General features: G+C 33.8%; 2 protein-coding genes and 1 long non-coding RNA gene across 3 annotated transcripts; all 3 read right to left on the minus strand.

Moving 5' to 3' along the window:
• Positions 1–754: 754 nt before the first annotated feature.
• On the minus strand, positions 755–3,182 carry LOC145055086 (uncharacterized). Its single transcript, XR_013685074.1, has 2 exons — positions 2,466–3,182; positions 755–1,558 (listed from the first exon to the last, which is right to left on the minus strand). It is a non-coding gene; the product is annotated as an uncharacterized LOC145055086 (long non-coding RNA).
• Positions 3,183–5,167: 1,985 nt separating this feature from the next.
• Positions 5,168–11,052, minus strand: LOC145055087 (protein SEMI-ROLLED LEAF 2-like). Its single transcript, XM_079003375.1, has 20 exons — positions 10,786–11,052; positions 10,189–10,528; positions 10,022–10,096; positions 9,814–9,929; positions 9,593–9,707; positions 9,374–9,502; positions 9,200–9,247; positions 8,915–9,096; positions 8,568–8,764; positions 8,184–8,476; positions 7,946–8,095; positions 7,449–7,865; positions 7,213–7,362; positions 7,064–7,139; positions 6,840–6,967; positions 6,534–6,725; positions 6,319–6,435; positions 6,117–6,248; positions 5,847–6,029; positions 5,168–5,754 (listed from the first exon to the last, which is right to left on the minus strand). Exons 2-20 carry the CDS (start codon positions 10,333–10,335, stop codon positions 5,608–5,610), a joined length of 2,994 nt encoding a protein of 997 aa, XP_078859501.1. The 5' UTR covers positions 10,336–10,528; positions 10,786–11,052; the 3' UTR covers positions 5,168–5,607.
• Positions 11,053–12,559: 1,507 nt separating this feature from the next.
• On the minus strand, positions 12,560–14,202 carry LOC145055088 (zinc finger AN1 and C2H2 domain-containing stress-associated protein 13-like). Its single transcript, XM_079003376.1, has 2 exons — positions 13,942–14,202; positions 12,560–13,394 (listed from the first exon to the last, which is right to left on the minus strand). The coding sequence occupies exons 1-2, from the start codon at positions 14,038–14,040 to the stop codon at positions 12,708–12,710; spliced, it is 786 nt and encodes a 261-aa protein (XP_078859502.1). The 5' UTR covers positions 14,041–14,202; the 3' UTR covers positions 12,560–12,707.
• Between the last annotated feature and the right edge of the window lie 8,981 nt (positions 14,203–23,183).

The following is a 23,183-nucleotide window of genomic DNA, read 5'->3' on the forward strand; positions in this document are numbered from 1 at the left end:
CTATGCGAGTTCAGCTTCAATTTGGTCAGATGCCAAGTCAAACAAAAGTAAATGAGTCAAAGTACAATCTAATACATGGTTGTTTTTTAATATTAACCCAATAATACCATTATACACTTTATGTTTATTTATTTATTATGAACCTACTTGATGTTTAAGAGATTAATAAAAAAGCAACATGAGTTGAATAACAACAAGAGTTTTTATAGCAACAACAAAGAAGAGACCGAAAAATTATATTTTTGATCAAGGAGCAAGTATTTAGGCTATATGTTTAGGTAAATTAAATATTTTGATGGAACGAGATGATGAGTTCCTATCAAAAGGAATTTAAGTCCATTTATTCATTTGTTTAAGGTCCTTCTATACCTTTGATATTTGAGATGTTTTGCCACATTCGTGTCAGTTATGGATTCCGTTGTTACCATTAAGAAAGCTAGAAGATAAAGAGAGCTTCTGAAAATTAATGTACTTTCTTGAAAAACTTATACAGTTGCTAGTTAGCAGCAATCCACGAGAACAAAGATTTTGAGGGATGAAATTTATTCTAGAGTAAATTACACAAATCGTCCCTCGTCCAGATGCCAAAATGCACATTCAATCCTTATTTTTTAAAATTAACTCGGACCATCCCTTAAAACGTAGAAAATTGCACGTTTAGTCTCTAACAACATAAAATGACTATATTGCCCTTTTCAAATTCTTTTTCATTTATTTTTAATGCTTTTTATAGTTTTAATTATAAAAAAAAATATTTTAATTTAATTTGTTTATTTATTATTATTTATTTTTTTAGAAAACATACACATTCTCTCCCAACCCCATTAAAAATACTCTCACCCTTATTACTCCCTTTTCTCCATCATAAACCATCGGTCACCACCTCTCCACCGGCCACAACCTCTCCACCGAAAACCACCGTCCAACACCACAAACTTCACTTCCCTCTGTCAGCTACCACAAGAAGCACTCTCTCCCTCTCCCTCTCCCTCTCTCTGACGACCAACATAATCATTGCATCTGTTAAAAGCTTAATCTTCGACGACCAACACCGCCATCCGATTTGTTAACGTCTTCGTAGGAGATTTAGAACACCGAAAAGCAGGACCTTTATTTTGTCCCTCTATTTACCTGATTTTTGTGACTCTCTTCACCAGATCTATATAACTACCACCTCAGATCTAGGGTTTCGACGGATGAAGAACAAATGTGTCGTCTTCAACAGGTAAAGAGAGATTTGTTGGGTTCAATGGCGCTACGGTCTTAATCGAAGTTATGGTCTTCAAGTGATGATGACAGCGCTAGGGTTTCAATTGAAGATTGGGGGAATCAGAGGAAGAGAAACCGACGAGGGTGATGCTATTTCTGATGTGCTTCATATCTCCGGTGGAGGTGGTACTCATTGGACGTGAACACAGAAATGGAAAGAGGTTTTGGTTCGGCGGTCAAGAAAGTTTCCGATGGTGGCTGTCAACAAGTCCCGATGGTGTTTCATTTTCCAATGGTGGTGCAACCAGTTCTCGGTAGTGGTGGTGGTTAAATATTCTTCAACAAAAAACTAGAAAGAGCATGAAATCAGAAATATAAAAATTTAATTGAAAATTAATTAAAATAATTTTTAATAATTAAAATTAATCAAAAATTTTAAAAATAAATGAAAAATAAATTGAAAAATGGCATTATAGTCATTTTATTTCTCGAAATGGATGAAGCGTGCAAATTTAAACTAACGAGGGATTAAACGTGCATCTTTTAACCAAACGAGGGACGGTCCGAGTTAATTTTTGAAAATATGAATTAAACGTACCTTTTGGCACCTAGACGAGGAACAATTCGTGTAATTTACTATTTATTCTATATGACATTAACCGCTAACATATAATTTAATTTAATATCGTCAAACTAATTCATCTATGCAAGTTCAGGTTCAATTTGGTCAACAAATTAGAAGAATTCATAATATGTGGAAGAATAAAAAGCTAAAATATAATTGGTTTCAAATTCATCGGTTACAAGTTCAACCACATGTAATTCTGTTATGTGCAAGGAATCTGCCATCTCGATTAAGAAGTGAGACATTAGCTAAATACCAAGGTTCCTGTTCTTAAAACCCTAGATCTTTTTTGACAATATGACTTTCAAAAAATTTATGCACAAATACAAAACAGGACTAATATTTTGATGAAGAAGACGACCGATTTGAAATTTCAGGCATTCAGGTGGTGTTTGGTTTATTTTTTGAGATGCAAAAGTTAAAATTTTGAAAAGTTATAAAAAATCATGTTTTCATGATTTTTCAAAAAGTCTGTTTTTCTTAAAATCCTTTATCAAACATCTTTTCATCTTGCGTCTCAAAAAATAAGCAAAAACCCCCTCAAACAATCAACAAATCGACAATAAATCCACAATAATAGGTTCATATCAAAAAAAAAAAAAAAAATTATGTATTATGAGCAAAACCTTACGGGATTAAAGTGCCTGTGGAGCACGATTGATCTATGGATGAAGTCAACAGCGTAGCGCCTCCATACTCCACCGGTGTCAATGTCGGATTCAGAGGCAATCTTCGGTAAGTATCGAGGGTGGAGGATTGGAGGTTTCACGCGACAGAGTTCGCGAAGGGAGTGGCAGAATTGAGTGTTGATTTTGGGAAAGGATGTAGGGATGTTGCGAGACAGAGCATATTGAGAGATGATTTGTTCGTTGTGAGAAATTCCGGAGGTCCTTGTAAGTCCGCTTCTTTGTAGGCCACCATTGATTTCAAGTTACATGTCTTCGTTGAACATGTGTTTACTTCGGACTTCACCATCGGCACCAAATCCTCCATCGATTCCTTGACCATCTTTGTACCAATTATGTATCTAAAGCGGCGAAACGAATCTCGATTTTCATCAGCTAATCAAAAGTTGTTGCTGAAGATTGACTAAGAAATCAAAAAAAGCAGAAGCGAAGGGCTGGGATGGGATGGGGAAAGGAGAGGGCCCACGGTAATCTATTTAACTGCATCCAATTGTTTGTGTTCGGTATTTCTCGACTTCAATTTCATGTTTTGGTCTCTGATCGATTTCAATCGAGTTCATCGGAATGTAGATAGCGATTGTGTTCATCAAATTTTGGGTAAGTGTTGGTGGCTAAGATTGGGAATGAAACATTGATCACAGAGATCGAGATGCCTAATATGTTTAATGATACACCTTTTTAATCTAATTTTGGTATAATAATCTAAGGGTTATATAGAGATAGACAACATAATTTGGTTATATTTTACCCTCTTCATGAAAATATCTTCTCTGATAAATGTAGTTTTTTTTTTTTTTTTTTTCACTTATCACACTCTCATAATAAATAAATGTAGGTTTTTTTTTTTGTTGTTTATTTATCACACTCTCATTTAATTTGTCAAATGTCATTTTGTGGTTATTTTGAATTAATTTTTTTTATATGTCATTTTATAAGTTTTTCTATTTTATTAATTTCTACATAATATTTTAATATAGAGAAAATGACAAAAATAGCCGTTTACACTAATTACATTACAAAAATAGCAAAAAAAAAAAAACAAAGTTACAAAAATAACCACGGATTTCGCAGATGGAATAGTCTCATCTGCGAAATGGGCTTTCCATCTGCGAATGTACAAGCAGTTAAAGCACAGTTGTGCTTTAGCTGCTTGTACATTCGCAGGTGGTTTATTTTTTTTATTTTTTTTTTCTCTATATATATTAAATTTGTAGGGTAAAATCGCAGATGGAATAGCCCCATCTACGATTTACTCTGATTTCATCTGCGAAATTGCGGTTATTTTTTAATTATTATTATTATTATTATTATTATTATTATAGTTTGACTATGAAATCAATTGGTTTGACTACGAAATAATATTGTTATATAAAAAGTTTTGTAGAAAATTATCAGTTTGGTTGTTATTTGTTTAGGAAATTTCTCTAAAATTCGCTCTAAAATTATCAGTTTGGTTGCAAGACAAACCAAATATTCAATCATTTTTTAACTTACCATCTTCCACCGGTTACAAAATCACTATAACTAATATACTCAGAAAATATCAAAGCAAATTCAAAAATACCTCCCTGTGGACATACGTATTCCAGATTAGTTCCATTAACTTGCCATCTCCCATCGGTTACAAGACAAACCAAATATTCAATCATTTTTTTAGAGCGAATTTTAGAGAAATTTCCTAAACAAATAACAACCAAACTGATAATTTTGTACAAAACTTTTTATATAGCAAAATTATTTCGTAGTCAGACCAATTGATTTCATAGTCAAACTAAAAATAATAATAATTAAAAAATAACCGCAATTTCGCAGATGGAATCAGAGTAAATCGCAGATGGGGCTATTTCATCTGCGATTTTACCCTACAAATTCAATATATATAGAGAAAACAAATAATAATAAACCACCTGCGAATATACAAGCAGCTAAAGCACAATTGTGCTTTAGTTGCTTGTACATTTGCAGATGGAAAGCCCATTTCGCAGATGGGACTATTCCATCTGCGAAATTCGTGGTTATTTTTGCAATTTCGGTTTTTTTTGTCTATTTTTGTAATGTAATTAGTGTAAATGACTATTTTTGTCATTTTCTCTTTAATATAATAATTACAATAAATGTAATAATAAATGGGTATTAATTTTACTAATAAGCTTATATTTTAATTTCAAAATTCCTAAAATTAAAGTTCATTACTTTTTTTTTCTTTGTTTAAATTATTTGTTTAAAATTAAAAGATAAAAAAATATTACCATCATAATAAATCATTATTTTTCTTATTTTCTTATAAATTTAAAATTCTAAAATATTTTGATATTTATATTTAACTTTTTTTTAAATAACCTATTTAATACATGGGTTTCACAACCGGTTTGTTAAAAAACAAAAAGTATTTGGCTTATCAGGGGATCTTTGTCCAAGTCTACCTCCTGTAGAGGGCCGAATCTAATCATATTTATAAGGATGATAGTATCTAAACCAATAGTTTAACATACAACTTTTCAAGTATAGCATGTTCTCATTTCATGGAATGCTCAACTGTATTAGATTGTTATATTCAAATTTTATTGCAAATAGATAGGATTATTTTGACGATAGTATGGCAACCATAAACAACATTCTATGCAATTAAAACTCGAGAACCAAATGCTAAAAAAATCAACTTTGCATGCTAACTATTTACTGAATGGTGGATCATTAATCCACAAAAATACCATCTTTACATTCACCTTCAAGGGTGAAAATGAACAAATCACAATTCACCTTTCTAATTCTCAAAATGCTCACAGAATCATCATACCACTATCAACCTGACAGCATACTGCACATCTATACATAATTACATCTCCATAAAAGAATATTAAAAGGGGAAAAAAATGGATGAATTATTTTGGAGTAACGTAACCAATCCTGATTCGATCACAAAATACGAATTTGTCACCTCTAAGTCATTAGAGGAATAACAAGCACGAGGTTTCGGGGCCCACCTTCAAAACCATATCAAAATTATCACCATTTTGGCACAAAGTAGGTTGCTATAAAGGGCGTGTGATTGGCATACATCATGGTGTTCCAAAAGATAAAGATTAATTAATATCTTGCAGCTTTTAAGAAGTTATCATATGGACTTGATGCGGGTAGTCTAAATGACTGGGGTATATTCTGGTATTCTTTAGCACATGATGTGTGGTTCACAGAAGGAGGTGCATTTTGTTCCAGGAATGGATGGCTTGCACGCTGTAAACAAAAATATCAAATTTCCATAAAATATAACTTCATTTTTTTTATTAGAAAATAACAGATTAATCATGGAATTTCAAATAACTAACCGATTGCTTGTTGATTTCAGCATCATTTTGGTTACCAGGTCTCTGTTGAATACTCATCAAATTAGACATTCTCATCCGTTTTCCATTTACTAGAGCTTCACATTGATTTGTCATTTCTTTATAAGAAACCTCAGGTGTAACACTTATAGACATTCTCCCAACTTGTTGTGCAGACTCCAACACCTGTTCACACATCATATAATATTATAAACAACAATCAGACTTTAAAAACAAAGTGTTTGATATTACTAATAAATCAAAAAGACTTACTGAATCTAACAACTGATTGACACTCAATAGATCTGAGGTATCGGCTGTTGATAACGAAAGCAGGTTGTCACTTTCAGCAAAATCTCCATGCGACTCATCATCATCATCATCCATAAATAGAAGTGGAGTATCCTGAACAAAATCAACACCATATTTAATATATATCATAATAATTAAACTTACAAGATTTAACAATAATTACCTCGTCCATAGATCTATCATCTTCTGAATTCATCTGTAGTAGTGTATTTGCTGAACCAACATCATCATCTGGCACAAATCCATGTAGCAATTGCTCCTTAATGCTCAAAATTTCAGACTACACAGACAGCAAACAGCAGACAGTAGATAAGTTACTAACAACAGGAATAACGAAAATGACAGTAGTAATAGTGATAGTAATAGTAAAAGATTTACCTCAGAGACAGTTTCCAAGTGCTTCACAATTATAGCTGCCAATGATTCAATTGAATGATCTTCTTTGAGTTTTACTTCTGAAAGTGATTTTAGAGCAGATCGATCATCTTCCTTAGATCCAAAACTAATACTGCTTGATGCAGGTCCAACAGTCAACTTGCAATCTTCAATCAAGAACAGATACGGATCCGCCTGATACCATTGATATAATAAACAAGTATTTATGTTGTAAAGTTAGATACAAAAAAATAGTGTTGAGAAAGTTTTCAAAATACATAAAACTTGTAGACGTAATAAGTTATTTACCATTTTGTTAGCAAGATGAGATTTTGCAAGTGGAACAAGAGGAACAATACTGAATGCTTTCCCGGAAATAACTATCATAGCAGTTGCCAATGTGTAAAGAGATCTCCTACGTGATGGAGGTAGGTGTCCTGGAATAACATTAAGATTCTTTTCTTTTATTTTTTTTCACAATTAAATGTTGCACTTTTATTGAATTATATTAAGGAAATAAGTTTCAGGCTTACCTCCTTCAGCAATAGAAATACCAAGCAACGAAAATGCCAGCTGGAAACTTCTAACCAGAGCCTCACGTCCGGAATTCTGTACAAACTCCAGAATGAGTCATTCCATTACAATAATCACAGAACATAAACGGAATGGAATCAGCTATTACCTTTCCTCGAGAGAATAACAAAACCAGACTGTAGGTGTGAGCAATTGCTTCATAGTTTTCCGGTGTGTTTTCCGGTGAGATTGATTGTGCCCAAATTGAAGAAAGTAGGAGTGATATTTGGTGAGAACTCAGCCTTAGTGTAACTGCCTCCTGAGATTTAAATAAAAAAAATAAGAGAAAGAAAGAGGGAAGATATTATAAAACAAAAGTATGATGAAAGAAAGATTGTCACGTACTCCATCTTTGTTTAAATTCATCGCAGCATTGACATCAAGTTTCATTGAATAAACTCGGCTATAACTCGGCTTCATTCCATTCAATGTTGCAGCATTATTTGATCTTTGTTCTGAAAACTTAACTTGGTTTTGGTTTTGGTTTCGTTGACTAACATTTTTGGACACTAAAGGCCCATCTTTTTTCAATTTCCCAAAAAGGGCAGCTGAAGAAGAAAAGACTGAAACAGTCCTTGATAGTGATCGTGGAACTGCAGCCTTTGGATCGTTGACTGTTGACTGGATGTTTGGAGTTGACCGAGGGCAAACAGAAGAAGGCACAAGAACAACTGAAAAGATCCGATGAGCTCCCACTCTGGTTTCATGATCTTGATGAACCATTGCAGGAAGTAATTGATGGAATAGAGCTTCTGGAAATGCCTAAAAATGGATTAAAAATAAACGAAATTAGGTTGTTGTTTCTCGCATTTAACCCTAGATGGATGTATATGTGTTCTTGCCTTATTGTTGTATGCCAAATTAGGCAATGAAGCTACAATTTGAGCAGTGCGATAAACAGCAGCAACTGTAGTTCTTCCGATAACTGTAATGCTCGAAATGTTCTCCATCATTCCAGCCATAATGTCAAAAATTGGGCTCGAATCACCAACCTGTTTGATTAAAATAAAACATTGTAAAAGGAAAAACAAACTTGCTATGCCCCCAGGGGCATTTTAGTCTTTTTATACAAACTTGTACCTTCGATGTTAACTCCACAAGGCATTTATCCACCAAATCATGAAACTTTTTGTTCCATTTGATCGTGTCTTCTCCCAAATCCGCATCATCAAGCGCCAAATGAACGCTTTTTCTAAGATGTCTGATGACATCAGCAATAGCTCCAACTATCGCAACCGAAGCTTCTTTCTTTGTTTCTTGTGCAAGTGATGTGGTAACCTCTAAGATGTCTAGCTGCATATCAGGTTTTTTAAGTACGTTTTTGTGATCAAGATGCTTGATTAATATAGAAAGCAGAAAATGTGTGTTTTGTCCTGGAAAAAAAAAACAACATATGAATGAATGAATATCTAGACCTAACTTTCATACTGAAATAAAACTATGTAGTATTATTATTATTAATACCGGATTCATCCATTATAATTTGCATGTCCTTGAGAACAGGGTAGGCAACCCCTTTTGAAGCAGGCCATAGATTCTCTGAATCAAAAAAACGGAATAAAGATTCCAAAACACGCCGCATTGTTGTGCCTTCTTTCCCAAGTTTAGCCATGTTATGAAGACACACACGTGACCAAAAAGAAGGGCTTTTGGCATCAATTCTACATAAAGAGAAAAAAAAAAAACAATCAAGATATATAAGAGCCCAATCAATCTTGGAACTAAAACTCCCAGATTGGAACAACTGTGCTATGCCCTAAGGGCAATTTGGTCTTTTTGGATTGTCATGTAAGGATTAAGATGTAACTTACACAGCCACGTTTAGTTCTCCTTTTTCATTGACAATTGTTCTCCACGATGGAACTTTTATCAAAGCTTCAGATGGGGAGACATGATGATCACTTTTCAACACTTCTTGTACCCATCGATTTTGATTTGGGTCATCAGACTCTTTGTTCGAAGATCCATAATTTTCCAAAACTACAGAAACAATCTATTCAAAATAATAATCAATTCCAACATTTTTATAAAAACAAATCTAATATATATCAAGTGGAAGAGAAGGAAAGCAGGAGATGTTTTATGTTTAAGCTTACATTGTCAAACTCTCCTGATATATGTGAATATCTACCCATGAACCAAACCTACAATACAGGAAAGAAAACATAGTGATATTAAATTAGTTTTGCACTATTTTAAATTTGTTTATTGTGTGAAAAAAAAAAAAAAAAAAAAAAAGGTATTTGATTGTAAAGATTTATTGAAAATACCATTGAAGAAAGAGCTTGTAATCCAGCTGAACGGAGTGCCTCCACTCTGTCATCGTCACCAACTTCTTGAGCTAACTGACAAAGATTTTGGATGAAACCTTCCAAATTAAACATGTAAGTTCCATCTTTCTGCAAAACACAAAAACTTTAATATATATATATATAAAAAGTTGCTGAAACTTGTAGAACAATCATCTGAGAAGCATCAAGAACACTGACCTGACAATTTACAAAATCAAAGAGTGTTTGGCATCCAATAATTAGCATTTCATCATGTCTTGTCTCAACCAGTAGAGTTTGCATGATACTCAGCAAACTATTTGCAAAAAGGGGCCTGCAAAAAGACAAAACAGATTCAGAACTCAGAAGTGTATCTTCATAAATTCATGATATGGAGAAAATACAGAGATTAATGAAGAATGAAATATGAATGAACTCACATTTGCTCCTTGCATGAAATCAATAGTTTTCTGTAAATCAGCATAACAATTTTTGCACCCTGAAAATTCTCGTTTCTTAATTCCTTGTAGTAACGATGCTCAAGAGAACTTGTTATCTGGAGGGGTAGGATTGAGAAATTAGTTAATTCAACATTAGATACCTTTGTTAATCTTAATCAAAAATAACATCAGAAAACATTAAAGATACCTTTGGAACACGTAAAGGATTCTTCCCAGCATATTCACAGAGCTTTCCAATCTTTCTATCATTTGGTTCTTCACCCTTTTTCAGATCAGAAACAAGTCACATTGCTATGATTAGTTGACTAATTACTCTTATGTTAACTTTTATTTAAAACTATTAAGGAAACTAACCGGAGATCTAGGGAAAATATCTGAGATCAGCTTCTTGTACCTCTTCACAGGCTGCCTAGACCTTGTTGTGAGTGCTGGACAGAAGAAACAAAGGCTTCCACATGCTGGCAAAACTTGCCTTGATACTAATCCAGAAACAGCACTCATTTTGTATACCAGAATGTTATATACAATGACACACTAACTTATAGCAATCAGTATACAAATATCTCTCACTTTCTTCAACAATGTTTTTTGAGCTTTCTTCCCTTCTTATATGCCAGCTTCTTGAGAAAGGAGAAGGGAAGGAAAAGCTACCAAATCACAAAAAATTGGGTACTTCAACAAATATCCGACCAGCCTACAACATATAAAACAACGAATTCAGGTCAATTCCACCACCAGAAACCCTATCACAACCAAGAACAAGCAATTTACATTGCTCAATTGCAATCATTTTTTTTTCATCAAACAGGTGGTGTGCAATTGTGCATAGATATCCATCATAGATTCGTTTGGTTTCAATCAAAACTCCCAATAAAAATCGAATGCAAACAAAGGGGTGACAGAATTTACGAACAAACGATTAAAACTAGTATATGATCGGTTGGATTTTACCTTCAAGTCGATGCCTGTAAGAGCATAAGGCTGGAAGGCTGGGAGGTTTTGAAACCACGTTAAAATTCTTCAATAACGTATCGAATCTCCAGGTTTTGCTCCTTGTTCGTCTCTCTCTCCAAAATCAATCCCCTTTCTCTTCCTCTCTGTATATATGATTTATTACATATCCGCCGGTCGCCCGACCAGGTTTAAAATTCATTAAATTCTAAAGTAATTAATTGAAAGATTTTAAATTTAATTTTATAAAATAACGGAATGTGACGAAATGGGTTTGAGTTTCATTAAATTATAGTCTAGAACCCGTTAATGGAGTCTGGATTTGGCTCTTGAATGTGATTTGGCGGGACCCAGATCGGAAGAGCACGTTATTGTTAGCTGTTTACATTCTGTATTTTGAAATACTTTTGACCGTTATTTATGGTGTCCCCACCGGCCGGCTATTTTTTCACTTTCAAGATTTCTTCCTCAATGATTGCGTATTTTCAAGAAAATAATGTGTGTCGACTTTAATCGATTTAATTTTTTTTTTAATTAAGAATAACTCTCTTCCATTTTGAAATTTAAATTTAACTGTATAAAATATTATTTTTATTTCATTTCCTTTTTTTTTAGACCGGATCTTTTGTAATATAATAGGAATAGCCGTGCTTATGAAATTTGTGCATTGAAAGAACAATTAGTTAAAAATAATGTATGATTTTTTCGGTTAGAAATCATTAATGTTACTTATTTCTATTTAGTATTTATTCTAATCAATCTAATACACTTGATTGTTTTTTTAAAAGAAATATGAATCATATTTTGTCATCTATTCAACTTCATTCTTGCCAAATAATTCCAATCTACAATGATCAATTTGTTTGAAATAATGTAATTTAACAAACTAGACAATGTATCCAATCAAAATGCCATTTTTGGAAGGAGTGAAATAATTATGTAATTAATTAATAATAAAATATTTTTATTCATTATCTACAAACTTTAGTTTAATGCAGTTACTGATGACAATAAACCGGTTTGTGATATTGTGTAGTATACTTTTTATTTTCTATTTTATTATATGATATTCTAAGTATGTGATTCTTTATAGCATTTCTTATTAATTATACTTCAGGACAAATACTAAAGTTTCTTATTTGATTATTTTATGCGAAATTATATTGAAAAAAATCCACTTGTATGATTGTTTATCGACTTAGAACGTGGAAAACATAAAGCCCGTATGCATTGACCAAATCTAAAATTTAAACCACATTAGAACAAATCAAATACCATTCGATCATCCATTAAATAGGTTAGTGGATAGTTGATAGATCTATGTTTAAAGATAAAATAAGATAAACATGGAGTATGGCGTTGAATTTTTTTTTTCCCTGATTTTTTATTATTATTCATCAAACCTTATAATCCACTCACAACCTTACACTATATCAAACCCCACTGCATAATATGGTTTACAAATTTTGTGATAGTCTAGTTTCTTATTTTGTCAGACCATATTATGAATATGTGGTATGGTTTGTTGTTTTTAACTTCAAAATCATGGTTCAAATAGTGTGTTGGTGGCAGAAAATCCGATCTTAATGGGGATGTTTTTTTTTTATCGTGGCATACCAGAGCATGTAACAAGATATAGTTTCCAATATATATTTATAGAATATCGTTACATTGTGTCTTGATGTTCCTTTTGTTAATGACCAACTCAAATATATGTACACAAGATATAGTGGACTCATTAAAATGTTATATAATCTTTGCTACAAATGACAAGTAAAAAATGTGTTGAATTTGAATTTATAAATCTGATATCAATTTACAATTTAATTCCATGGCAAAAAATTGGAAAATGAATGGAATATAAAGAAGGGGTATTATTGTAATTTACATTTTACATTTACACCACTTTATATACTCTCTTTTTAGGCTTTCGACACACCTCTATGTTCTTTTTCAACATGCTCCACCAAAGCCACAGCATCCTTAAACCCTTTGCTACACTTTGGACACACATCAATCGTCACTTTCATCACCCCCTTTTTTCCATGAACACCCTGCACATGATCTATCAACGCTGCACCCTTCGAAAACTTCATATTACATATCGGGCACTCCTCCACTTTTCCGCCTCCATTGCCGCCAGTACCACCACCACCACCACCATTACTATAACTATCCTCACCAAGCACCGCCATTTTAAGGGATGAAACTGCCGCTAGCAAACTTTCACTCCATCTTGATGATGATGATGATGACCCCCAAAATGAGAATGATGGGTCTGGTTTTTTGGGGCCCGGGCAGCCATGGTCGGGTCCTAACCGGTGTTTTAAGCAGTGTTCGATGGTGCAGTCGCGACACTTGATGGTGGTGGAGAAGGTTAGGGTGGTTCTGCAGCCACGGACTGGACATTTCTTTTTCTTGGTGACTTTTTCGTAATTTGATGGGTCACAATCTGTATTGACATGAGATTCCCATGTTATGTTTGGGTCTTGATCATGGATTAAGTGAACCCCTTTCGCGCAAAGTGGGCAGATGACTACTGTTCGATTGTTCTTGTTGGCTTTTGGGCATTGATGTGTGGTGTAACTCCGGTGTTCTAAACAAAAAACCTGCAAGAATTTTTGTAATTATCAAGTTGAAAAGTAATCCCTTTGGCCATGAAAATTAAAACTTCTTTGGAGGTAAGGAAGAAAAAAGATAGTTATATGGGGCGCTCTAATGGCGATTTTGGCTGATTAGTTTTAGCAGAATGATTCGTCTTATCTTTGATTCTTGAGAAGAAATGGGGGGTTTTATTTTATATCCTTACTGATTTACTTTGCAACTGTTTAAACCGTCTAAAAGCTCATCATGTTGATTCGAATTATAATCAAATATCAGAAGGAATCGCATTCTTAAATCTCAACTGCACATTTTGAAACCCTGTGATCTACAAACAAAGGCAGATCTAATTGTATATTAAGCGCGCAATTACCAACTCTAACAATCAAAAATGCATATCATGAATCATATATTACAAAAGTAGAGCATAACATCCAATAACCAGAGTGCTGCCGGAATTCACAAAACACAATGGTTCTCGACGGATTTTGCAATATCAGGATCACAAAAGAAAAAGACAAGAAACACTGATAAAAGTAGGAGTTAAATTAGAACCTTGTTGCAACAATCGCAGGTGAAGGGAAGGAAATCGATGAGCTTACAATCATCAACGGAGCAATGTTTACCTAGATTTGGGAACGCCGGTGTGCCCATTACTTCCTATAACCGACTTTTTTTCCAATTTTTTGATGCCGATAAATGTGAAACTGGTAATTTGGATGTGTCTTTCGAATTCCGCGTTGAAATTCGTTTTCTTCACGCGGAATCGAAAGTCCAGATTGCAGAACGACAGGGAAGAAGAGCTGCCCCTGATGAATGGGAATATGTTAAGCTATTCAATTGAAGGGTATAATCGTAATATTGTTATCGCAGCATTTTTCATTAAATCTCCCTTTACTATGTTACATATCACGTATCGGTCCCTGTAGCTTTCAAACTCTGACGTTCTAAAGTCTAGATGACTCTTTTATCATTTTTACTTAAACTAATAAGTCGCATTTTTCGAATAAAGAAAAAAAAAGAACAAAAAAATTGTCAAATTATACTCTTATTCATTTTGTCTCGGTTATTTTAAATTAATTTTTATTCTATATTTTATTTTATGGTTTTTTATTTTATTAAATTTCAAATATTATTTAAATCTAATAATAAATACATATCAATTTCATTAATGGACTTTCCTTTTAATTTCAAAATTACTAATTTAAAGTTTCATTAATTTTTTTTATTTATTTATCTAAATTATTTGCTTAAATTTTAAAGAGAAATATAATTCAATATTTTTTTCGTTTTTCTTATAAATTCAAACTTCTCAAATATTTTAAATTTTATATTTAAATTTTCTTTTAAATAAACTCATGTAATACATGAGTCTCACACTCAGTAATCACATAAAACTATATCACCTTGGTTTAAATTATTTTAGATTGTAAATATATATGGAGCCCAGGATTATCTTTCCAAAAAAGTTATTGTAAAGAGAAATGAGACTTCAACATATATAACCACTTATATTACCAATGTTTTAAAACCCGGGTCAACCCGGCCGGTTGAACCGGTTGGACCGTGACCCGGTGTAGAAGGCGGGTCAATTGAGACCGGTTTTTTGTACAAATACGAACCGGATCGAACCGGCCGGGTTTTCCCTAAACCACGGTTCGACCGCTTATATCGAACCGGTTAAAACCGGATTGACCCGTTTTAATAGGGTTTGGATAGTTGGATACAAGTATCGAACGCCAAAACAACAAGCCGTTTGCGGTTTCTTTAATGTTTTTCAATGTTTAAACTTTGTGGACATCAAATTATTGGTTTTATATGTTTATGGATTATGCATGAAAGTAAAAATATATAAAAATAGAAAAAGATCATAAACCGGGTTGACCCGGCGGTTCAACCGGTTGAACCGGTTGACCCGTGAACCGGTCATCACACCAGGTCAACTAAAAACCCGAGTTTTAAAACATTGTATATTACTATGTCGAACCGATATGGGATATACTAACATATATATTTTTATATAAAGGCATCTAAATAAAAATACTAAATCAAATGAAAAAAAAATCCCAAGTACATTCCCACTTTTATGTTGTCCATCTTTTTCAATTTCATTGAATTTATTAGAGTGTAAAAAGTTGTCGCACTATCATTTTACTCTGCATACAATTTTATCAAATTTTAAGGCAGTGAATTCTAAAAAATTTAATGATGTATTTATAAAATATAATTTATGACATATTTATTAAAAGATTTTATTATTTTTATTGAAGAGTTTAACCATTAAACTCCATATCTATTGTGCGTCAACATGATATCTCCTAATAGTAGAGTTTAATCCATTGGATATCACTTATACATATCACATCATTCAACTCTCTCATTCAGATATATACATTATGGGTGCGGTGAGTTTTGATAAAGATCAATGTGCATTTTAAGCGAAAAGTTAATATGAATTTATATACTATCTTGTTTACATGTACTATATATATATATATATATATATATATATATATATATATATATATATATATATATATAGCGAAATCTCCATTTTAGTCCTATTATATTACCCGCGTTTATGATAAAGTCCTAAACTATTAAATGTTAACGAAAAAGCCTGAAATACCGGATAAAACGGCGAGTTGACCCAATTTACCCGGTTACCACTCTTGCAACCGGTGACAAATCGACGTGGCATTATTTTGCTTACATGGAAGTTGACTCAAACATATATCTCTCTCTCTTTCTTTAGATACCGGTGACACAAACCCTAAATCGACCGAATTGCAAGTTTTGAATATGGCCTCCTCCTCCTCCGTCTCCAACAGTAGTGCATATAGGTCAGCCAGACAAGTTCGAAGAAGGTGCGATTGTGATGAACCAGTTGGCAGGTGGACTTCATGGAAGCCGAAGAACCCTGGAAGGAGATTCGTTGGTTGCCCCAATTACAAGGTGAGTATCTTCGAATCTTTGAGTGCGAGGTTTTTATCTTCATGGAAACGGAAGAACACTATATTAGTTAAATGTGAGGTTTTAATCTTCAAATCTTTGAAATTTCCGTTAAACACCATAGTAGTTACACTGCAAAATGTCGTCCAATGCAGGATAAGGAAAAGGATTGCAAATTCTTTGAATGGATAGATCCTCCATTACCAAACAACTGGTACAAACAGATGATCTATGATTTTCACAACCAAGGAATTCATGGAGTCAATGATGAAGGGTTTGAAGACTTTATGGGTGAAGATGTGGAAGGAGTAGTGCAACAGATTCCTCTGCAAGTGGAAGGTGTGATGGTTCTTAAGGGATGGAAGATTTGGTGTTTGGTTGGTTTGATTGCAATTATTTGGGTTATGGTTATGTAATTTTAGGATGTTTACTTATGTTTCTATGTAATGTTAGGATTCCCTGTTTGTTTTGGAATGTAATTGTATGAATTGTGGAAAAATTGATCTTCTAATGTAATGGTATATGAGTATGAAATGCATATTTGGTTTGATTGCAATTGTTTGGGTTTTGGTTGTAATTTTTGGATGTTTAATTATGTTTCTTATGGAATGTACATACCAAACAAATATAAGAAACTGCATTACAAACCATACAAAAGTACATACCAAATAACTATAGGAAACTGCATTACAAACCATACAAAAGTACATACCAAATAACTATAGGAAACTGTTAGTGTTTGACTTTCAAAATAACATTATAAACCATACCAAACTACATACCAAAGTATGTCACAGTGTTTGACTTTCCAAAAAATTTACAAAAAGAGAAATTTTTACCCAAAGAGTTATATAAAGCCAACACAATGACTTAATTACAAAAAAAGGGCTACCATATCACAATCATTTTCCCTATTCTAAATTAAGTGGTGTGCTTTCAGTCATCCCAAATTTGCTCACCACCTGCTTCTTCAACTTTAACTCAGTTATCCTCTCTGATGGCTTCCTCCTTCTGATTTGTTGGGTCTTCCTCATCCTGCTTTCTTGGGTGTTGCTCCTCATGATTTCTTGGGTATCCTCATCATTGACCTGTTCTTCATTGATCTCTTCTTCATTCACTTGTACTGTTTGAGTCTCTTCTTGAACATTGGTTTCCTGAATACAAAAACAAATAATTTAAAAAATTGGCTTCTATTTGTAATGCCCTTAAAATTAAACACTAACCACATTTAAACACCCAAACTCCTTCAATTGAGATTCATTAATTCCAAGAACAGACATTATTTCAGCATCACTGTAGTTTGATGACCTCAAATTTAGAATGGAACTTACTATTATATCCATATCTGATATATCAATTCCATCCCCCTCATCCACAACATCAAACTCAGGTTTAACCTCAACCTCAGGTTTAACCTCAAACTCAGGTTTAACCTCAACCTCAGGTTTAACCTCAAACTCAGGTTTAACCTCAAACTCAGGTTCAACCTTAGCATTAGGTTCACCTCTACCACCTCCTTTTCCACCTCTATTGCCTTTACCACCTCCTCTTCCACCCCTTCCTCCCCTTCCACCTCTTCTCCAATGGGTAAGATTAGGATCTAACTTAGGCCTTCCCATTTTCTTCTTTGGTTTTGGTTCAGGGATCACCTTGGGATTTTTGCAAGAGACCTTATTGTGACCCTTTTGCTGGCAGTTTGTACATTGGACAGTTCTGCCCTTAGATGATACTTGTGAAAACTTGTCCTCATGTTCAGAAACATGCCTCTTTCTCTTGATGGCTGGCCTTCCTGGCATCCTTCTTTCAATAGGTGGAAGGGGCTTTGGATAAGGAGAATCCACCCACATATTGCTACCATTGACTGGTAGTATGTTGGAACCATATGTTAACATATATTTCTCTTTACTAAACCAACTACTAATGTAGCTCACAGGATCTTGTTGTGTATACATAATGGCAGCTTGGGCATGTACACAAGGTATCCCTGATACAGCCCACAAATTACAAGTACAAGAATACTCTTGTAAATTAACACAATAAGAGTAAAAACCATTCCTCACTTCAAAAGCAGTTACACCACTAGGATGAACATACCAGGACCTGTAATTAAGAATACATCAGCATATGAAAGATACTATTAGTGAATTAAATTATAGGATAACTTACTTTAAACTTTCACCAAATGCTTCCATCTTCTTAATTGCTGCTGGACATATTTCAGTATCCCATTTCTGTCCTTCTTCCTTTAGATTATAGAATCTTTCCATCATGTATAGTCGTATTTCCTCAAGCATAGTCAGTAGGGGCTTTTTTCTAGCATCCACGATAACTGCATTAAAACATTCAGCCATTCCATTTTCTACTGCCGCACATGCCAATCCTCCACCATAGAAGGCCCTGCACCATGAACCGGGATCCCTTGCCATTAGATGTTCATAAGCAGATGGACTAATATCACTAATCTTTTGCATGTTCATGTTGAACTCCCCTTCAACAGTTGATTTTGCAGCAGTCCAGAACATATTTTTAAACAACACACCAGTATACACCTTTCTGAAGTTGGCATATATATGTCTGGCACATTGTCTGTGTTGTGCAAGTGGTAGAACTTCCTTTGTAGCCTCAAGAAGACCCTATTCATAACAAACACAATTACATTAGATAACCTAAGTATGAAATATGTAGTAAACAAATACTAAAGTTTTGTGAAGTACCTTGTGTTGATCAGAAATTACTGCGATACCCCTTCCACCATCCAATTCTAAATCATCTCTTACCAATTCCAAGAACCATTTCCAGTTTACCTTGTTCTCTATTTCAACTACAGCCCAGGCAATGGGATACACTTGATTATTTGCATCTCTCCCTATAGCAGTTAACAATTCTCCCTTGCATTGACCTTTTAAAAAAGAACCATCTAGCCCAATAACCCTACGACAACCAACCTTCCATCCTTCTTTTATTGCCTTAAAACAGATATATATTCTTTGGAAAGTAGTTGTGTTATCTTGGTTTTGACTGACAGTAATTTTAATTGAACTACCTGGATTTGATCTCAACAACTCACCACCATAATCCCATACTTTAGCGTAGTGGTCACTCAATCTCCCTTCTATCAAAGACATGGCCCTACACTTTGCTCTATAGCACTTTGACCAGGACACATTGCAGTGGAATCTACTTTGGATAATTACCTGCATTTCCTTACACTTCAAATTGGGCTTCCTAATCAGTTCTTTCAGAAACTGGTTTCCTAACCATGTTGGACCCATAAGGTTGGTATTTCTGTAATTCCTAACACACTTATGTTTGTCAAGAAGTTTCTTAATTTGAAACGACCTCTCAGTGTTCATCCACGAAGCCCTAACATTAAATGGACATTGAAATTTTTGTGGATCACTAGCACATACAGTAACTAGCCTAACACTGTCACATTTCTTGAACTTTATCTTATAACCAATATGAATAGCATGGTTAGTTAAACATAACTTTAGTTGATGGGGTGATTCATACCTCTCTCCCAGAAATGGTCTCATCTTGTTCCATTTAACCGTTGGATCGTGGGTGCTGTACTCGAACTCATGCTTAGAATCTTGGTCGCTTTCACTTGATACTTCTTCATCAGACCCACTTCCTTCTCGCATTAAGTCAAATTGATCTTCATTCTCCACAACATCATCTTCATTTAAGTCAACATCGTCATCCATATGTTCAATTTCAGGGATTGCAAAGTCATCACCTTCTTCACCAGCTATGTCGGGACACAAGTTGTTCAAGAACGCATCATTGCATCTCTTGGTTTGCTTCTTCAAATCCTTGTCTACTTCAACATCAATAATATCAAAATCCCAAACGTCTTCCATTTGCAAAGCTTGGAAGACTCGAACTCGTGGCCACAGTTGTCGTCTTCTTCACACGTAAAAAACCCTAATTTAATGTCGTCTACAGAGAAGATATTTCCATAAGTGTGTGTGATTTACCGTTGAAGGAATGGGTGTGTGATTTGGTCGACTCACCTTCCACCTAATCTCATTTAATGCCACATCGATTTGTCACCGGTTGCAAGAGTGGTAACCGGGTAAATTGGGTCAACTCGCCGTTTTATCTGGTATTTCAGGCTTTTTCGTTAACATTTAATAGTTTAGGACTTTATCATAAACGCGGGTAAAATAATAGGACTAAAATGGAGATTTCCCTATATATATATATATATATATATATATATATATGTGTGTGTGTGTGTGTGTGTGTGTGCGCGCACGCGCACGTGCGTGCTATATTTTGTACACAAACACACATTTTTGCTAAACCATTTGAAAAGCTTATTCATATGTATTTGTATCACCAATCACGCATATACCAATTTACTCTCTTACAATTGTCATTTTGTTTGATCAACATATCAATTTATTGCGCTTTGATACAACATAAGTTTATCTAAACATTTTATTTTTCATAAACCTCATTTAATATCACATATGCTAGTAAACATTTTATACAAAAGAAAAAACACATAAATTGAGAGGGATTAGCGATGAATGAATAATATTTGTACGTGCACTGAAAGTAAGGAGGTATCGTTGACGAAGCATGGGTAGGGACGTAGACCAAGTGGTTACCCATGATAGATGATACCGGCGTTGAAGGGAAGAAAGAATCGTGGAGGTAAGAGTACAAATCTGGTGGTAGTTAGACATAGAAAATACCACTAACGACGATGTTAAGCTGGTAAGATTAAAAGATGCAGCACCACCAATGGTGGCTTGCAAAGAACCATCGATGGAGTGGTAGTAGGGTGAACATACGGTGGGAATGCTTTGGGTGGAGGCAAAAATATGGTGGGGTGGCTTTAAGGTAAGGGAGGATGGATGTGAAAGATGGATGACTAGAGATGAAAACTTACTTGATGTTGTTGATGTAGGGATGTCAGAGCTATGATGATCATCGGTAAATGCAAACCATGGTGTTATTTGAAGTTTTTAACTACAAAACCATTGTTCAAACTGCACTGCAGCACATAATAAGAAGCAATATACATTGATCATTCATTGGCCATCACAGATTGGATGGACAATCATGAAATTCCATGACAAAACATACAATTAAATGCAAACGGGTATTGCTAGATGTATAGACCAAGCCTAAGTATTTATTATATTTGGCTTGTCACAACCCCAATTAAGGTGACTAAGAATGATATGGGAAGAACACAAAATTATCAACAACTTATTTGTTTTGCGTTTCTGAAAATTCTATGATTATCAATTTCATAATAAGCATGGAAGTTGGAAGAAGTGTGTTGATGGCCAAAAATTTGATCTTATCGAGGATGATTTTTTTATCGTTCTATATTACTATATTAAACTATCTATCTAAATAAGTTAGGGTTCAAAAGTTTCGCAAGGTTCCATGTTTCCTAAACTGTTCACACCGCATCAAATTGCATAATGCAGTTTTTTGTTTTCAAAATTCATAAATCACATTTTGTGCTGTAGTTTGTGGTTTTAATTCTAAACTGCACCATACCTCACTGTGAACACTTTTGCTATTAATAGTCTTACAACCACTAGAAATAATGATAAAAATAAGGAACTAAATTCTTATAATCGATAATTTCTCTTAGGCTATGTAGTCAATAATGGAGCTATAACGGTGCTATAGCGGTTAGCGGAGGTAAGAAACACTATTTCAAAATAGCGATTTGGAAAAGTAGTTGCGCTATTAGCGCCAAAATTTACATTTGTTTACCACGATTATGGTCACCGCTATAGCCGCACTATAACCGTTATTTGAATAAATTCCATTTTTTGGCTATTTCACATAAAAAAACGTTTTTTGTGTCATTCCATTGAATAAAATTGTTTTTCCTTATCCAAAACCAAAACTTTTATGCCATTCTATTAAATAAAATTTTGAATGTGATGACTTTCATTGAAACCATATATGTGTTGTCTTGCTAAGTGTGTTTAAGACTTAAAGTACTACAGTATGATTTACTATCAAACTGCTTAATCATTTTATTTGCTAATTGAAATTGTGTTGAAATATGATAAAAATACTAAGTATTATTTATGTTTTTTTTGTTGATTGTGTTAAAGTATGATTAATTGTGACATTGGTAACCGACCTGTGAACTATGATTAACTAATTATGATATATGAATGATCATCGGTAAAGGTGGACATAGTGTTCACTTATAAAACCTAAAAAAATGTGACAACACAAAAACAAGAGTAGGTCATGGAGACGGGAACTAATATTTTTTTCTTAGAATTAAAGATGCATATCAATATATTTTTAAGCCAAGAAAATTGTATTATAACATTAAGGGTCGAATGATCACAACTTTTTATTCATGTATATAAATAAACATTTCATCGTAATACATAATACGAAAAATGACTTAATATGGTAAGATACTTTTTGAAATGTATACATTTAGTCCTCATTCTTTTTTTTTTTTTTTTTGTAAAATAAACTCTTATACTTTATTTTTTGTAACAATGCAATCCTTGTGACCGGCTATATCCGGTATACCGGTCATATACAAATTTTCTTTTAGGGAAAATGACTTGATAAGGTAAGATACTTTTTGAATTGTACACATTTAATCCTTATTCTTTTTTTGTGTGTAAAATAAACTCTTATACTTTATTAATATGTACACATTAGGTGTTTTTCACCGGATTCTACAGGTTTTGCTGATGTGGAAGCACAAGTGGCACTAAATAGTAATTAATTAGCTTAGTCACCGGAGGTGGGTGATCCTTCGGCAACAAGAAAAGGGTGGCGACCCTTCTCTTTCTCGTCTCTCTTCCTTCCGGTCGAATAGCAACAGTCAAACA

This window comes from Lactuca serriola, chromosome 5, assembly GCF_051521515.1.
Source record: "Lactuca serriola cultivar US96UC23 chromosome 5, Lser_US96UC23_V15, whole genome shotgun sequence".
Taxonomy (NCBI): Eukaryota; Viridiplantae; Streptophyta; class Magnoliopsida; order Asterales; family Asteraceae; genus Lactuca; species Lactuca serriola.

Coding starts and splice junctions, on each gene's coding strand:
- LOC145055088 (XM_079003376.1), bottom strand. CDS start 14,040: ATGGGCACACCGGCGTTCCCAAATCTAGGTAAACATTGCTCCGTTGAT. Junction 13,395..13,941: donor CCTGCGATTGTTGCAACAAG/GTTCTAATTTAA, acceptor AAATTCTTGCAG/GTTTTTTGTTTAGAACACCG.
- LOC145055087 (XM_079003375.1), bottom strand. CDS start 10,335: ATGAGTGCTGTTTCTGGATTAGTATCAAGGCAAGTTTTGCCAGCATGT. Junction 9,248..9,373: donor TACAAGCTCTTTCTTCAATG/GTATTTTCAATA, acceptor CCTGTATTGTAG/GTTTGGTTCATGGGTAGATA. Junction 7,866..7,945: donor ATTTGGCATACAACAATAAG/GCAAGAACACAT, acceptor ATCCATTTTTAG/GCATTTCCAGAAGCTCTATT.